The sequence below is a fragment of the Podarcis raffonei genome, chromosome Z (assembly GCF_027172205.1).
Source record: "Podarcis raffonei isolate rPodRaf1 chromosome Z, rPodRaf1.pri, whole genome shotgun sequence".
NCBI classification, from domain to species: domain Eukaryota; kingdom Metazoa; phylum Chordata; class Lepidosauria; order Squamata; family Lacertidae; genus Podarcis; species Podarcis raffonei.
Genome location: NC_070621.1, coordinates 26,893,586 through 26,911,664, shown reverse-complemented (window position 1 = coordinate 26,911,664; position 18,079 = coordinate 26,893,586). Strand labels below are relative to the sequence as shown.

General features: G+C 40.1%; 1 protein-coding gene across 1 annotated transcript in view; it reads right to left on the bottom strand.

The window, feature by feature from the left end:
• Nucleotides 1-1,701: 1,701 nt before the first annotated feature.
• SMARCA1 (SWI/SNF related, matrix associated, actin dependent regulator of chromatin, subfamily a, member 1) overlaps nucleotides 1,702-18,079 on the bottom strand; it is a 46,610-nt gene continuing 30,232 nt past the window's right edge. Inside the window, exons 20-24 of the mRNA XM_053373476.1 lie at nucleotides 15,832-15,964; nucleotides 12,827-12,945; nucleotides 12,217-12,429; nucleotides 3,908-4,018; nucleotides 1,702-2,184 (exon numbers count right to left, since the gene is read on the bottom strand). Of these exons, the coding sequence (XP_053229451.1) occupies nucleotides 2,113-2,184; nucleotides 3,908-4,018; nucleotides 12,217-12,429; nucleotides 12,827-12,945; nucleotides 15,832-15,964 (648 nt within the window). The 3' untranslated portion in view covers nucleotides 1,702-2,112. The remainder of the gene's footprint in view (nucleotides 2,185-3,907; nucleotides 4,019-12,216; nucleotides 12,430-12,826; nucleotides 12,946-15,831; nucleotides 15,965-18,079) is intronic.

Sequence of the window (18,079 nt, the reverse complement as noted above, 5' to 3'; positions counted from 1 at the left end):
AAACAAATGGGGTTTGTACATGACTGGTAGTTGAGCCAGACCACTGGTCCATCTAAGCCAAATACTGTGTACTCCTACTGAGAGCTGTTCTTCAAGGTCTGAGTTTCTGAGACTCAAGGTCCATGCAACTTCATATGGGTGCAGACAACTTTCAAGTAACCTGGTCACAAGCCACTGAGGGCAGCCGTCCTTAACCTAATGCCCTCCAGATGTTTTAGAGTATAATACTGATCTGCCCTGGCCAGCAGCCAGTGGTCAGGAATGACATAAATTCTATTCCCAAACATCTGGAGGGCACCAGATTGGGGAAAGGCTGGTTTAAGGTGTGTAAATCAGCCCTTTAAATTGAACCCCAAACCATATAGGCAACTAATGAAACTAGTACGGAACTGAAGCCCACCTGACCTCCACAAACAACCTAGAAGGCTTTCTGTAGTAACTGAAGTTTCTGAACAGTCTTTAAAGGTAGCCCCACACAAAATGCACTGCAGTAATTTAGCCTGGATATAACCAGAATGTGTGCAAGTGAAGCCCCTCAATGACCACCCATTCCTCCTGCCCACAAACTACGAACAGTTGACATTATACTTTTACTTGGGCAGGCACAATGGATGTTATTTGCAGGCCCTGTCAAATGACATCTCATCAAACTAAAAGGTCCCCGTGTTTTCCAAACTCTGGAATTATTTAGTGATCACTGAACTTACTTAATCCTTTCATTGCACTTGGGCAAGCAGCTTCCACCTGCAGAAAGAGCCTTTATCCAGCTCTGCCAACAGACGCTGTGCCCAGTGACAAAGCCCTGGCAGGATGTAAAATATTGCCACAGCATGTTGCCCCAGACATCATCTCCCTCAGGGCTGGAGGGGTCCTGATTAATTTGTCTATACTGTTGTGTTCACTCCCCATTTCAGAAAAAGAACTAGATCCTTTCTTGCATACCTCTGTGCAGCATTCACACCTAAGCATAGCATAATGTTAATCCAAAATAAGAAAGACCACCTCAGCCGGCACTTCATCTACCAATGAAGATCAGAAATATAAAGGGATCCCGTTGCTTCAGAAGGATAGAAAGGAGCACACTGGGCAATTTCGTCTTACTTTATTTTGCACAGCACCACAGTCACTTGTGTTTAGATTTTGCAATTATATATATATAATAAATGTGGGGCTGGCTTTTGTGTTGCAAACATCAAAAAACTAAGCCTGATTTTGCTACTGGGAACATTTAAATATTGTTTTCCAACAGCTGTGTGAATTATTTGCTTTGTGGACTATGAACTGTTGCTGATAGATATGAGTTGTTGTGGGAGGGGGTTTGGGGGAGGTAAATAAAATGCCTGCGGCTGAGAGAGAAGGTGTCTAATCCAGCCCATTCCCTTCATGCTAAGTTGTCTATTTGCAGGGAGCTTTTAATATGGAGAGGCGTTTATAAAAACAAAAAACATACTTTTTGCACAACCTTTAGTTTGTGGTTTGTACAGTCTGTTTACCACCTACTTCTGCTTCTGCCTAAGAGATACGCAGGAACTGATAGATAAAAAGCCCAAACAGGACCATGTTCACACATACAAAAAGATACTTCCTCTTATAGTCAATTACCCTAGCAGTAAATGTTATCTAAGCTACTGTATGGAAGTGGGGGGGACGGGACTACAAGATGGAGTGGGCTGAAGAGAGAGACAAAAAACAAATTAAAAGTATATTTCTCCTCTGGTCATTTTAATTCATTTTGGTTTTCCACGATCATATAAAGTAGGAAACAACAATAATACAACAACAGAATAAACAAGTTTTTTTTTTGTCAAAGCATATAAAACATATGAAAGCTAAAAGCCCCAGCACAAACTTCAGAAGAACAAGGACTGAGTAAAATTTTGCTCAAGAAATGCAGAAAAAGCGTAAAATACAAGTGCACAAAAATACTGGAATGCATAAAATAAAAAACTACACATTAGGTAAAGCATTGTAAAATATACAGGTTTGCAAAAATTGAAACCGGCGGGAAGATTTGGGGGGGAAGGGTATAATGAATACACAGACAGTGTCAATAACACTGGAAAACAGAGAAGGGGGAAATGGCAGCTTTAAACTGAGCTTCCTTTCCCAATTTTACGTCTTCACTTTCTTGGCATCCTTTTTTCCAGAGCTTTCTATGGCAGAGTCTGCTTTTCTTTTTTGTGACTGGAAAAAAAAGGTGAGAAGGGAGATAAGTCGTCACATTTTTGTCCATCTTAACAATGTTTGATGCTGAATGTATATAAAGGTAATGAAATCCAATAGACCATGAAGTTGCCAGTTAAAATAACAACAGAACCTAGATTTCTCTGGATTTCATCCATGTAAGTTCAAAAGCAATCTAACAGAGGCATTGAAAGAAGATTCAGTTTTAAAGAGTCCTAACTTCAGTTTTAAGACTTAAGTTTTCAAGGTACCCAATTTGAGTATAGCACAGCTATTCCCAAAAACCAGTAAGAGTGGATGTTCTACAAAGGTTAAGGATAAGACTGATAAGGCAAGGAGTGGCTAACTTGGTGCGTTCCAGATTTGTTGAACTGCAACTCAAATCAGCAAGAATACTGACCATGCTAGCTGATCAGAAACATACACTATTCTGTTTTATTGTTACAGATGCTGCTGCTATGTCATATGTGATTATGCTTGTTAAATAGCATTTGCCATTGACTGGGCAATGAAAGATTCATCAAGAATTCAGTTTCTAGGTATCAGTGGTCTAAGAAGCGCTAAGGAAAGTCACATTAAACCACCTGTGCTAGGAAAGGTAAATGTAAAGGATGACACAGGGGGTTGCCCCTGTCATTCTACTTTCCTATTATCTACCCTTGTGGAAACCAGTGTGTTAGAGAACTGAGGATAAGCCTTCATCAGTACTCCCGTTTCTGACTCTAGCATTTTTGTTTTGTCATGCTGTAGCAAGTCAGAAGTGCCAGGAATGTGGGAAGGAGGGGATACAAAAGCACAGCTCTATCTCTTCTGAACTTTCCCACCCTGACAGGTACATTGGGCTCAATGGTCTACAACTGCAGCAAGCTTAAAAATCACCAGGAAGGCCTCCCCCAACCTCCCACTTGCCTTATTGTCACCAAGTGGAACAAAGGAGGGGAGCTGGAGCAAAAGAAGTGGGATAGGAAAGTGGCACATGCACAGAGCTTTCCTCCCCCCATAAAACACTCCATAGCAGTAGTCAGCAGTTGGTTTTCCCAGAAACCATGAAGGTTTCCACCAAGTAGACCAAGTTTACACAGAAGCCACCAATATGACCTTCATCTATTCCCTTTCTGAAAGCAAGGGACCTGAAAGCAAGCTGTGGCCTGATGTCATAACAGCAGGTCTCTTTCTGGCAAAGGAAAAGGAGAAGGAAACCTCCAAGCATGCTTTCTACCTCAATAACTACAGTACTTTCAAAGTAAGCTACTATTATAGTTCATCTACAAAGCCTGAACCTTGAACTTGTAAAGCCTATGACCCACATACTTTAGAGACTGTCTCTTCCTGCATCCAAGGTGGGAAACTTGTGGCCCTCCAGATATTTTTGGGAAGTCCAACTCCTGTCACCCCAAGCCATCATGGCCATCTTAAGGGCCACAGGTTTCCCAGGCCCAATTCAGTTAACATCTATTCTGTGTAATCTGAACATCTGCCACTAAAATCAGGGACCTTGGAAGTGAGGAATTATTCCACCTTGTTTTCATTCCTCTCTACTCATCCTTTGGAATTCCTAAAGTGACTCTTCTCACTCATCTGCTGGTTACGTTTTTAAAATCCTATTTATTTAAGTACTGTTTTATGTTATTCTTCTCTGCATTATAAGCTACTTTGAAAACATGTTGGAAAAGTGCAACATAAGTATTTTAAATGTTTGGAAGGGGTGCTGATGATTGATTACCGCTGGAGCTTTTGTTCCCCGCTTTTTCTTTTCAGCTCTTTCCTTTTCCTCAATTTCCATATTTTCTTTTTCAATGAGTGATATGAGTGTATTGCAGCGTCTCTGGAGTTCCTGAGAAATAAGATTAATATATATGTGTATATATATCAAATTCTGTGACAAACTCGCCAAACATACAGAGACATTAAGCAGTCAACACATTCAGAGGAGAAGGTGCAGATCACTCATACCTGTCAAAATTCTAAAATGACACCCACAAAGTCCTTTTAAAATGTGTTTCATGTTAGCAAAACATATTGTTGATTGTAGCTTTAGGGTGCAGTACAGAGTAATTAAAATCAATGGGTATTTAATGATAAAATTCAATGGGATGTTGACTTTTTCTCTAATTATGTCCTATGAGATTCTACAGCAACTTAGAAAGAGAAGTATTAAAAGGGCTTTACAACTTACAAAGAGACAATACAAATTGCCACAGCTACTGATTTCAGCAAGACTCTTCTAGAGCTTTGCACTTTAGACTTGCCGAGCTGGCTCATCTAAAGCAAACTGCAATAAAAGCATGACTAACACCTAAATGCACATGAAAATGTGCTCTATGGCATGCAAAATGTTTTCAAAAAGTGCATGCATGCAAACACACACAGAGAAAGAAAATTCTGTTATTCATTTTATGTCAGCCTTTTTACCTTTTCACTCAGTTCCATATAAAACACAGTATCTCTTAAAATAATTAATATAAATAAATAAATATAAAATAATTCAGGGACGCGGGTGGCGCTGTGGGTAAAAGCCTCAGCGCCTAGGGCTTGCCGATCGAAAGGTTGGCGGTTCGAATCCCCGCGGCGGGGTGCGCTCCCGTTGCTCGGTCCCAGCGCCTGCCAACCTAGCAGTTCGAAAGCACCCCCGGGTGCAAGTAGATAAATAGGGACCGCTTACTAGCGGGAAGGTAAACGGCGTTTCCGTGTGCTGCGCTGGCTCGCCAGATGCAGCATTGTCACGCTGGCCACGTGACCCGGAAGTGTCTCCGGACAGCGCTGGCCCCTGGCCTCTTAAGTGAGATGGGCGCACAACCCTAGAGTCTGTCAAGACTGGCCCGTACGGGCAGGGGTACCTTTACCTTTACCTTAATTCAGAAACCTTCTGAAAGAGCACTTCAAATCATCCTGCAACACTTCATTTATATCCAATTTAAAGATACTGCTAAAATGAATTGAGATTATGTTTTTAAAAATGGGCTGATTCCACCGCCACTGTGGTATAGTTATTAAATTTAGATACCCAGATTCAAATAATCAGTCATTAAGTTCACTGAGTGGCCATGGTCCAGTCACTCTCTCTCAACCTAACCTACCTCACAGAGCCACTGCAAGGAAAACAATGGGGGTGGTAGAGAGCTCCTTGAAGCAAAGGCATATACATGTAATAAGGCAATAAATTTTAAAAACAATTAAGAGTACAACTTCTGGGATTGTTTTGGGATGAAGCATGTTCATAGAAATTTAAATTATGTATAAATAAATAAATAAAATTTTAGCCTGTTTTGGAGTACAGTACAAACACACAATATGTGCATTTAACTTGCATGATCTCAACCATGTGTAGTAGAAGGCAGGCTGATTGAAATTGCGCAAGTTAAATTCAAGCACGCTGGGTCTGCCTGCATTATCCGGCGCATAAAGAGCTCTTAGGCTCTCTGAGAAACTGTCACAACATTTTGTAGGGCCATCAGTTCCCACAAGAGCATTCCTAGCCTCCAAAGTCCCTCCGTCAAGCAGGCCTTGCCCAACAAGCAATGCAGAGAGCAATGAATCATCCCTAACTAGCCGGAGCAGCAGTCAGGGATGATGGGAGCTGTAGTCCAACAACAGCTGGAGACCAAAGTTTGAGAAACATCGCCCTAAGCTCCAGGTGGTTAAGATATGCTAAGTGAAGATCTTACAATGTATAAGGGATTATCACCAATAACATCAACCAACCAAAGAATGTAATTTCCTATCGTATGTTAGGCCCATTAGGTCCACTGTTGTCTTTGACTGGCATGAGTTCTATGAGGTCTCTGTAGCAGAGGTCTTTTCCACTGCCTGCTACATGATCCTTTTAAAAAGTGACTGCCAAGGATTGACCCCAAGACCTACGGCATGCAAAACACATGCTCTAACTCTCCTCATTGTAACCCCCAGAAAAGTTTTCAACTGCTTTTCTCTTCAACCTCTATAAGAAATGTCATTTGTAGGAAAAAAGGGAAAAGCAGGTAACCTAATGATCCCTTGAAGTCAGTCATTTTCAGCTCAGTCTCTGACCCCAGTGCTGCGGGTATAAAAGTCACGCCGTATCTATGCAGCTGTCTCATACAAAGGAGTTTTCTTAAAAGCCTCTATTTCAGGCAGAGGACAGAGAGGCTGTTCTCAGTTATTTTTGGCATCTTCTGAGTTTAAAAGCTGCACGTCCGCATCTTCTTTGCACTGAAGCAAACCAGAAACTGGGTCCTGCATGTACAAGCTATAGGATTCACTGGCTTCTTACGTCTTTTCTTAGGAGGAAAGACCTGCTATTAGGAGCCACTCGGTAATAATATAAAACTTTCTGGAATATCAAGCACTTCACATTGCCTCAAAAATTACCCACTGCTCTAAGCCAGAAACTCATTTTCAGTTGAATATTTCACACACGTAGAACAATCCCAACTGTCAAGGGGCGGTAAGAGGAAGAACAGGATCAATTAGAGGCACGGGCACTTTTTCCCGTGAAACCAACATCCCATTAAAAAAAAAAATTTAAAAGACTGTATTCTTTAAAATACAACTAAAATTTGGGATACATGAGAAATGAAAACACATTGCTTACATTGTAAATGTCACATGAAGTTCACATTACAAACCTTTTGTTTAAGATATAGTTATAAAGGGTTGTAGTAAACTAAACCCTACTCAGGGCATACCAAATGAAATGAGTCATGCTCATTAACTTCAATGAGTCTACTCTGAGTAGGATTAAGACGGGGATGTAGTTAGCAGTATGCTTCCTGCATCATCTGAGGGTTTCACTTTATGACAGGACTCTTTTTCTGATTCTATGATTTCTCTGGACTACAAATGTTCTTCAATTGAAGTGATGTCTGCAGTTCAGAGCCCAGAATCTTTCTTTTCTCTCTCTCAATAAATCCACAACACTAATTTGCACCGAGGGTGTGTAGGAAAAGCAACAGGGGTGGTGATGTAGAGCAGAAAAGTGGTCAGCAGAGAAAGGGTTATGAAACTCCTATCAGTGGGAAAGACTTTAGCAAAAGCTGCTGAATCTTGGCTTAGCTTTTCTCACAGGACAGCTGTGAAGATACGGAGATTACGAATAGTAATCATTTGCTATTGACTTACATAAGGATCAGAAGTGAAAGAGCAAGATTGACCAAAAAACACAACCCACCTCAAAACAACAAAGGGATGGGGGGGGGGAGAGACTAGGCAACTTATCTGCACTTACTGCCTTTAGATTTTTCTCCCGCTGAACACCAAGAGTATTGATACAAAAATCACTTACAGCTGTTTCTTTTTGCCTCCCACAAATCTGTACCTGTGGGTTTGATTTTGACATAAGACAACATTGGAAGGACGAGCAGGAGCACCTTTGTTCTTCCTCAGGAAAACCAGAGGAAGAAGAAATTTGGTCTCCCCAATTCTGTGACTGAAATATAAATAGCTTACAGCTGTTCTATCTTCCCATGTGCTTAACAGCATATTGTCAGAATTGTTACATTCAAAGTTGTCAAAAGCAGAGAGGTAATAAGACTTTCTAGAATACTTAAGTTTTAAGCTGACTGTGTGACTGAAACATGCACTAGATTTGGGGGGGGGGGATGCATGCATGATGGAAGAAGCATTCTGAACTTGCATCAGAGACATGCATGAAATCATTTTATTCTGTGTAGGCTGGAATGTGAGAGTAAACACAGACACCACAATTTTTTTAAAATGTCATGGTTTTCAAGTGCTCTTTCTCTTCCTTACTGGTATACCAACATATAAAGTGTTTGTGACAATGGATACATTATGTATGGCCAGGGAGAATTCATGATTTACTGAAGATTACCAATGTCACTGATACCACCACAGCAATACATGTAACAAAATCATCAATAATATCTGCTGGTGCTTCCAGAAAGCCTAACGCTCTGCCTCAGGAAAGGAATTTATGAGGAGCACTGAATAGGACACCAACTCCCACATGTGCTGAAGTGCAGGGCTTAAGGACAGATATTTCATTCCAGTGCCAACCGCAGTCTCCGTTTCTGAAAGCACTCTCAATTCAGGAATTTTCACATTTCCCAACTGTTAAAAAGTAAATACAGCACTACTTCTTTTGGTCCTCCTTGTGTGAATTAAACCTATGGAAATAATATCCCTCCTGCTCAGCAAGTAAGCATGCCTGGCTTTGCTAAAGCTGTAGTAGCAATTTTTTGCATTTCTGTCTATGGTGTTCCCTCCCTCCACCCTTCCATATCTTATTGACCCCTAAAGCATACAGTCAGTGAATGTTACAGACCTCTTGTTCTCACCACACAATATTTCCTTGTATCCTAGGCTTTAAACAATGTTGTACTTCTCCTACCCACATCTTACTAATGAAGCAATTACAGCTATCCCTTTTTACATTAGAATCCCCCTACCAGAAAATAAACTCCATTGTGCTGGCACTCAGCACCCTGGATAAATGGAGTAAGAAGAGGAAGCATCATAACAGGCACAAGGCTAAAAAACCATTATCATTTAACTTATTAAAAATTGGAACTTCCAGCAAATGCAGAAAGTATCAAGTAAACCTCAAAGGAGGAAGTGCTGTTCTCCACTGCCATGGACAAAAGCCAGGGTAGCCAACCTGGTTCTCTTCTGATGTTGTTGAACTACAAATCCCATCATCCCTGACCACTGGCCATGCTGGCTGGAGCTGATGGGAGTTGGAGTTCCACCACATTGTCTCTCTTTAATCTAAACCACCAGTGAAGCAGAAAGACAAAAGAACACCGAATCTTCAAAGGAGAAATCACAGCCCAATGATTCTGCACCAATGGGAAAGGAAGTATACAGAGAACAGTCATATGCATGCCTTAAAGAGAACAGATCTGCGATTCAGCGGTGCGCTTACCATTCCCCTCTCAGAGTCACAAAGAAGAAGGGTAGTTATGACAGCAGAACATCTAAATGTGAAGTACAAAGTCTGGTGCAGAAAAACTAGAATTTTATAGGAAACCATCAAGCAATTTATGAGCTCATACTGTGTAAGCCATATGCTTGCATGAAAATAAGAAACAAAAAAGAATTTATATTGGTTTCTGAAGAGAAGTTTTCTGAAGAGAAATTTTCAAATAAACACATAGAGGGGAAACATGGAAAAAATCAATGTATTTAGGCAGAACTAGGGAGACATCTAGTGGCCATCAGAAGGTAATGATGAATTTCTAAGTAAAATGCATAGAAGCCTTGGTTTTTAAGTATAAGCATTTTGAAATAATTGTTAAAAGATTATAAAATTTCTACCTAGCAATCCTTTACAAAAAGAAAATTCTAGGAAGAACCTCCACTGTGATATGATATCATGGGCTACTGAGGTGTGACAGACTGGGATGGGGGGGTGGACTCTAGTTCCATTCCCTACTCAGCCATGAATATTACTAGATGGCCTCGGGCCAATCACATATAAAATCATCCTAGCCTATCTGACAGGGTGGCTGTGGAAATAAAAAGTAGGAAATATATGCTGTCTTGAGCACACTGGAGGAAAAGTGGGATATAAATGTAATAAGCAAACAAATACATATTTTGGTTGGATAAACAAGGTATGAACATTAAGCCAGACATTTCTGACAAGACGAGTAAGAGATAGACAACATTTTGAAAAAACTACAAACCCAACATTATCAGAGACCGGAACACATGACTGAACAACCATGCCCTGAAATGCAGTCTGTAAATCAGGTTAAAAATAAAGAATTTTTTTAACTAAGTCCTTTTGCATCAGGCAAATGGTCATGCAAGTCCAGCATCCAGTATTCCCAGCAGCTAATTGGATGTCCACAACCAAACTAACGGTCCTCTCCTGCTGCTGTTCCCCAGAAATAGTTATTCAGGGGCATAAGCTTCTGAACACAGCATATAATCATTGTGACTAGTACCCACTGGTGATCACAGCTTCCATTAATTTATTTACTGCCCTTGTAAAGCCATTTAAGCTAGTGGTCAGCTTCACATCATGTGGCAGCAAAATCCATGCTTTAACTATGAGGCATGTGATTCCATCTGCCTGTCCTGAATCTCCAGCCAATCAGTTTCATCAATGATCCCAATGAGGGGGAGAAAAAAATTCTTCATCCACATTCTGCATAATTTTGTATACCTCTTCCCTAATCTCTTACTTATCTTTCTGCAAAACCCAAAAGTTGCAAATGTTGTGATCTTTCCTTATAGGGAACATGTTCCAGCCTCTTAACCATTCTGGTTGCCCTTTACTGCATGTTGTTGTTGTTTTTTTCCATTCTTCAAGATTTGAGCTGTGACCATGAGAATTGCATCCCATCACGATCAGGCTTGGAATTTCAAGTGGAAGAATAGCGACAGCCAGGACTGATAACTCCAGCTGAAGTGGTATGTAAAACGCCATGCATAGGAACTACTTGTCCACAGTACATGGTAAAAGGTATACTGCCTGCCAATCATAGGTGTTCAGGCACTACTAACCCTTTGGGCATATTTGATCCTTTTGGGAAGCATCCTCAAGGTAGCCCTTCTTGGAAGACTTTATCCAATTTAACAGCATTGAAACCATTATTTTCACACTGCTTCTCCAACTTTAAAGCACCAGGCAAAAACATTCCTCTTCTCCCAGATCTTTGGCTAATTAAACAAACAGTGGCCTTTTAAACTGGGGGGGGGGGGTGTTTGTTACTATGTTCTGTATTTTTGTAATTTTATATTGTAAACCATCTTGAGATCCTTGGGGGAGGGAAGTACAGATTTATTTTAGTAATAATAATAATTTAAAAGTTATTCCTGAACAGAAGAGAAATTGTCCATGCAATAACAGAAGTGGACAAAAAAACTCAGCTTAGGCTAAATGAAATGACTCTTGGGTTCAAAAACAGAAATTCTACTCTTAATGAAGTGGCATATCTTTCCCTCAAGGCTTTAATTAATTATCAAGAGAACCATTGCTAAATTGCCACTGTGAAAAATATGTCATCCTCGAAACAACTCTACCATACAGTCTTCCTTCAAAAAACAAAAACATTACAGGATCAACCACATATAACAGATGTTAGTTGTGCAGCACTGCATGCTTCTGGGAAGTACTCAAATTATAATAGCAAACCACAGAACTGCATCAGACACCAATATTAAATCAGCACGTCTATTAACTAGCTTTTTAGAGCATACCCTCCTACCATCCCACAACAACTTCATGTTTTGCTATAAACATAGAAGAAAAACTATTGGCTTCAAGGTCTATCTTCCTATTTTATGCTTGTCAGTTTTTCTGGGAAGAATTATTCTATGCATCAGCTGATCCTGGAAAATGAGAGTAATTTTGTTTACTTACTGTTAATGAGTGAATGTACAATTGTACCAAAATCGGTCTTTAAACCAGACACTGCATCTGTGACTAATATCAGGATCAGGTCAAACTTCCAGATGGCAGCTTCTCCAGATATGGTAGCGCCAGAAGAGAAAGCAGCCAAGTGGTACTTCCTGTTCATGTGGGCTTGGTTTTATATTGGCTGTCTTCACATTACCACTGCTGCTGAATCTGTAGTGCACCTACTTGTCCATTTGCGTAGCCACACACACCTCATAAGACTTTGGGTGCCGAGGTACTTGCCAGCATCTTGACTGGACAGGGCTCATCTTGACTGGACAGGGCTAGGGACATGCAAGAACTCTAAGACTAGAGTTTTAAATGCACTCGTTCTCATACATACTCATTCTGGTGCTCTTGTAGAGTGGTATAATATACATACAGACCAGGATGGAGAGCTTGGTATCCTCTAGATTTTGTTGGACCACACCTCCCATGAGTCATGATCATTAGGTCATGCTGTGGGGGACTGGTTGGAGTTGGAGTCCATCAACATCTGGAAGGGCTCAGGTTCTCCATGACATAATGATTGATTTAATATCTCTATATTGCTTTTTGATAAAAGTTAACAAATTCAAAACAGAAATCAGTATAACACAATGAAACACAGGAAGACCTAAAACCCTTTGAAATAAAAAAAAACCATGCAAAAACTAAGCTCATGTAAATCAACACTATTTACTTACCATTGCTGTCCTAGATTTGATAAACCAGTCAAATCTAAATTGGGGTGCATTGCGTACACACTGTCTTAGTTCTTCATACACATTTTCTTTATCAAATCCCATTTTATGCAACATGCATATCAAGAATCTATCTTCTTCTTCTGTGTAGTTTTTGCCTTTGTTTGTTCCATACTGTATACGCAGCTGATGAAAAGGTGCTTTGTATCTAGCAATCTAAAGGGAAAAAAGATTTTTACTAGGAATGTGCATATGAATATTATTCAATGGCCATTTATGCTATTTTAGCTGCAGTGGGATTATACTAAAGTCAGGAGCCATTAAATCAGCCCCTAATCAAGACTTTATTTAGCCAGTTGTAAGACTAAAATTGTTACAGCTGGTGTAACAATCCTAATGTGTTTATACTGGGAATTTCAATCCATATGGCTTAATAAAGTTAAACTACTTATCATAGAAAAGAATAACTTTGCTCACCACTGAATTAGTGTAAGCTTTGTACTGAAAAATTAGAAGGGGACTGAGAATACTTTATCAGTGGGGAACATAACCATATGCTGGTTTCTTAGGGAAAAAATTAATCAGAGGAAATATTAATTTGTGGAAAAATTACTTTGACATCCAGGGCTTTTTTGATGCTAATTCGCCTCTGTATTCTGGCCTCCCCTCGTTCAATCTGAGCCATGATCCTCTCAATGTCCTGGAGTTCATTGCAACGTTCCCAAAAAACAGCTGAAAATTTCAAGCATTCAAAAAAACACCTTAAATGCTTTGTAATAAAATAACATTAATAACTACTTTTATATAATTAAAGCTTTTACTCTTTCACAATATTGGCCAACACAGTTTAAACAAGGTATATTATCATATATATATTTAGAATATTTTTTTTTAAAACTTACAATGTAGTGAGTTGGACTTCATACAGAAAGTCTTTTTTCCACAAAGGCTCTAAGTCCCTTAAGAAATTTGCAACAGAAAGCAAATGCATCTCTGATGTGATTTTGTGGAAATATATGAAATATATGAAATAATCTGAATCTCCCATAAGAAGGAACTCCAGATGCTTGCTCCAGAAAAGGCCCGCTGAAAACAACCAATGTTACATACAGTGAGGGGGGAAAGTATTTGATCCCCTGCTAAATTTTCTCGTTTGCCCTCTGATGAAGAAATGACCAGCCCATAATTTTAATGGTAGGTTTATTATAGCTGTGAGAGACAGAATAACAACAGGGAAAACCCCAGAAACCCAGAAGACAAAAGTCAGAGATTGATGTGCATTATAATGAGTGAAATAAGTATTTGATCGCCTATCAACCAGCCAGATGGCAGGCTACTTGATATCTTCACTGTATGTAACCAGCTGAGATTAGAAGCACCTGCTATAAGGGAGAGGTCTTACCTGTAATCCCAGCTCGTTACAGTACCTGTACAAGACACCTGTCGACAGAAGCAATCAATCCAGCAGATTCCAAAGTAGCCACCATGACCAAGACCAAAGAGCTGTCCAAGGATGTCAGGGACAAGCTTGTAGACCTGCACAAGGCTGGACTGGGCTACAAGACTATTGACAAGCAGCTTGGTGAGAAGGTGACAACAGTTGGTGCAATAATTCGGAAATGGAAGAAACACAAAATAACTGTCAACCTCCCTCAGTCTGGGGCTCCATGCAAGATCTCATCTCGTGGAGTTGCAATGATCATGAGAACGGTGATGAAGCAGCCCAGAACTACACAGGGGGAGCTTGTCAAAGATCTCAAGGCAGCTGGGACCATAGTCACCATGAAAACAGTGGTAACACACTACGCCGTGAAGGACTGAGATCTTGCAGAGCCTGCAAGGCCCCCTTGCTCAAGGCAGCACATGTACAGGCCCGTCTGCAGTTTGCCAGTGCACGTCTGAATGACCCAGAGGAGAACTGGGTGAAAGTGTTGTGGTCAGATGAGACCAAAATCTTTGGCATCAACTCAACTCGCCATGTTTGGAGGAGGAGGAATGCTGCCTACGACCCCAAGAACACCATTCCCACCATCAAACATGGAGGGGGACATATTATGCTTTGGGGGTCTTTTTCTGCTAAGGGGACAGGACACCTTCACCGCATCGAAGGGACGATGGGCAGGACCATGTATTGTCAAATCCTGGGTGAGCACCTCCTTCCCTCAGCCAGGGCACTGAAAATGGGTCAAAGATGGGTATTCCAGCATGGCAATGACCCAAAACACACGACCAAGGCAACAAAGGAATGACTCAAGAAGAAGCACATTAAGGCCCTGGAGTGGCCTAGCTAGTCTCCAGACCTTAATCCCATCGAAAATCTGTGGAGGGAGCTGAAGGTTCAAGTAGCTACACATCAGCCTCGAAATCTTACTGACTTGGAGAGGATCTGCAAAGAGGAGTGGGACAAAATACCTCCTGAGATGTGTGCAAACCTGGTGGCCACCTACAAGAAACGTCCAACCTCTGTAACTGCCAACAAGGGTTTGGCCACCAAGTACTAAGTCATCTTTTGCAAAGGGATCAAATACTTAATTCACTCATTATAATGTACATCAATCTCTGACTTTTGTCTTCTGGGTTTCTGGGGGCCTTCCTGTTGTTATTCTGTCTCTCACAGCTACAATAAACCTACCATTAAAATTATGGACTGGTCATTTCTTCATCAGAGGGCAAACGGGCAAATTTAGCAGGGGATCAAATACTTTCCCCCCTCACTGTATAGAGCTAACTGAGTTGTTTCACAGGGAACTGGTAGGCGAAGGGGGGTGGAATTGGGCAGAAAAGAGACAGAAGCAAACTGCTTAGTAGTCCCCCCCACTTAAACTTCTCTACTCTCAATCAAAGCCTCCGATTACAACTTTACATTAAACATGAGCATGCAAATATACTCTAAGCTCTGGCACAGGATGTCTATCATGTCATAAAATCATAGAATTGTAGAGCTGGAATGGACCCAAAGGGTCATCCAGTCTGAAGCAGCCAAAGATGTACAGATCCAGGGTCAATTCCTTACTCAGCCATGAGACTCGCTGGGTGACCTTGGAGCAGTTTGCTTCCTTTCTTTTTTTCCCCAGTGCTGTACCTCAGTGGGCAACAGGCAGTCAGCATGTGGTGTTATGTGCGTGTTTGTAGGGAGGCAGGAGCAATTTCTAGTGTTTTCCAATAAATGGCTGAAACTATTTAAAAACACACCTCACCCTTGAAAAGGTACGGCTGAGGCTGCAAAACAGAATTATGTCTGGATACATTAGAACTGCATTTTGGGTTCTTCCAAATTCCTATCACTCAACAAAATCATTATCAGCATTATATTGCTGTCAAGAGAAGGGAAGAATAAATCCAGCCTCTCCGCCCCTGCTTTGCCATCCACAGCGGTGGCAAATGAAGCATGTCACGATCTAAAAAACAGTGCAGAATAGTAATGGCTAAAGGGTTACAGAGTAGCATTCTCAGCATAATCCCTCTGCAGATTTTAAATCTCTCCATGCGGGACCATGCATTCTTTCTACACTACACATTCTTCAAAATTGCCAACCCTTGTAGAACTACAAAGGTAACCCAACAAATATAACCATTTTGGAAATATTTTTTTAATTATCCAAGATATATTTGACAAACCTGAATATTCAATAACTTCTTCAGGTGACTTTCCTTCCACTTCACGGGCAATATTATCTATATCATCTCGTCCATATTTTTCATTAGCTTTAATAAACTGGTTGAAGTCTCTTTTGTTCCAGTTTGTAAAACCCTGTTAAGCAAGAAGTTGCCATTAGGTGAAGGAGGAAATGTTTTGCTAGATCTTGCATCTTAGAAGGATACAGTTGGATTTGCTCGTTAATGCTTCGGTACAATGTCACATAATAATTACAGGGGTTAATGATCTTGCAGGATTTCCATAAACATCTATTATCCAAGGTTTATTACTCAGTCATAAAAAGTTGAACGAGTTATTTTTGCACACAGCTCCCCATGCATCAGGGAGAGAAGCTTTTTATTCACGCTTGTAAATGGCATTTCTTCGAAGAAACAAAGTTCAATTCAAATCTTAATGGGTTTTCACTTATATCACACTTGAGCAAGCACAAGTAACAAATAAAATTGCAAGAGTATGAGGGCACTTGTCCAGATGTCACTGGCAATCTCCTGGGCATCCTGGAACTAAATGCAATAACATTCTGTTTTGAATACTTACAAAGCAAATGGTGAATGAAATGAACACCTGGATAGAAAGAAAATGGAGCCAAAACACCCATTTCCCTACACCTCCTCTATCAATACAATTGCAAGAACTTCTTGTAGCAGATGCAAAACAAAACAAAACAAAATACCCCAAAGCTAACATTGTATATTAAGTCAGAATTTTAAAATCCCTCAGGTTCTTAACCCACTAGAAGTTGATTTATAAGTTACAAGAATAATGGCAACTTTTAAAAAAGAACTTCATGGAGTTTCTAGTAAAAGAAGCTTCCAAATTTCATCTTTATCATTTTTACTCCTAGATTCCATAGATAATGAATGTCGGACTAACTGCAGACATGACACTCAATTCACATGGTTGTAACAAACCAACTGTAAATTATTTCTGACATTGTGCATACAGGAGAGCAAACTGTTCTATACAACAGATTGGATCCAAAGCTTCCATTGCTCCAACAGAAAGTCTTCCCCTGGTGGAAAAAAACTTCATAGGTCAACAAAAGCAGTTCTTCCATCAAATAAAATCTACTTTCATCAGAGGAAGGGAACGTTTGTATCCACCACAGTTTAACAAGGAATGTCTGAAAAGAAAACCAATGGCAATGAGAGGCACCATATCTACATTTGGTTTTGCTGGTTTAATTCTAATTGCTTTTGGGCGAATAAGAAGTGAAATGCATATTTGTATTTCAAATATTAACAGAAGCCTATAACAGCAGCTCTTCTATTTATATTCTGTCCTTAATACGTGACAAAAAGAGGAAGAATGCTTTCAACCAGCGAAGGAGTAGATAGAGTCATATGGCTTTGGCTTGATCAAAGGTATTACAGAGAAATAAGAAAAATTCCAGGTACTTTGGTATAGCTCTACTTCCAGAGAGCAATACTAGCATTAAAGATTTTTAAACTGCCTACACAGAAACTAAGAGTGATGTGGCTGATATTGTACTTTCAAGAGATTCACTTCAATCAACACAAGGCAATTTAAATTTTCAAAGGACAATTACTAAAATAACCATTTAAGAACACCACTCAAGAATGTGACTACTTACATGCAGAAAAGTATCAGAGAATGTGAGCAAACCCTGCACTTCCTTCCTTATAATATTTAAAAAGTCAAGTGAGCTAAAAATGATCTTCAGAGTAACCCAAAAATAATTATGTAAGTGTCAACAAGACAAGTTAAATGCATAAAGTAAATCTAAGTTTTGAAAGCTGAGGTGGACAGCTAAAGAATGCCTCATTTGAGAGTGCCAGGACCTATCCACTGTAGTGTACACAACTATGCTATTCGAAGGAAGATTAATAACGTAATCATTGCAAGAAGAAAACCATTCACTCTGAGAGAAACAATGTGATCTTTCCAAAGGAACTGTCGAAGGACTTGAGATTCAACTTGACTATTGTTGAGTTCAGCTGCTCTCTTCTCTGAACTCTCATCCACCTGCACCTTTCTGTGGAGAGAAATCACCTGACACACCAGCGACAGCTTAGCAGCTGCCATTTTGAAAATAGAAGAGCCTAACCAACTTTCTCAGTTTCTACACACACACAATCCAAAACAGAGGCACTGTAACTAAATCCCTTCAAATTAATGTAACTATGAGATAATTTGTAAGATCAGATGATAGTATCTGCAGTTTTCCATAGGAAATCTAGTTATCAC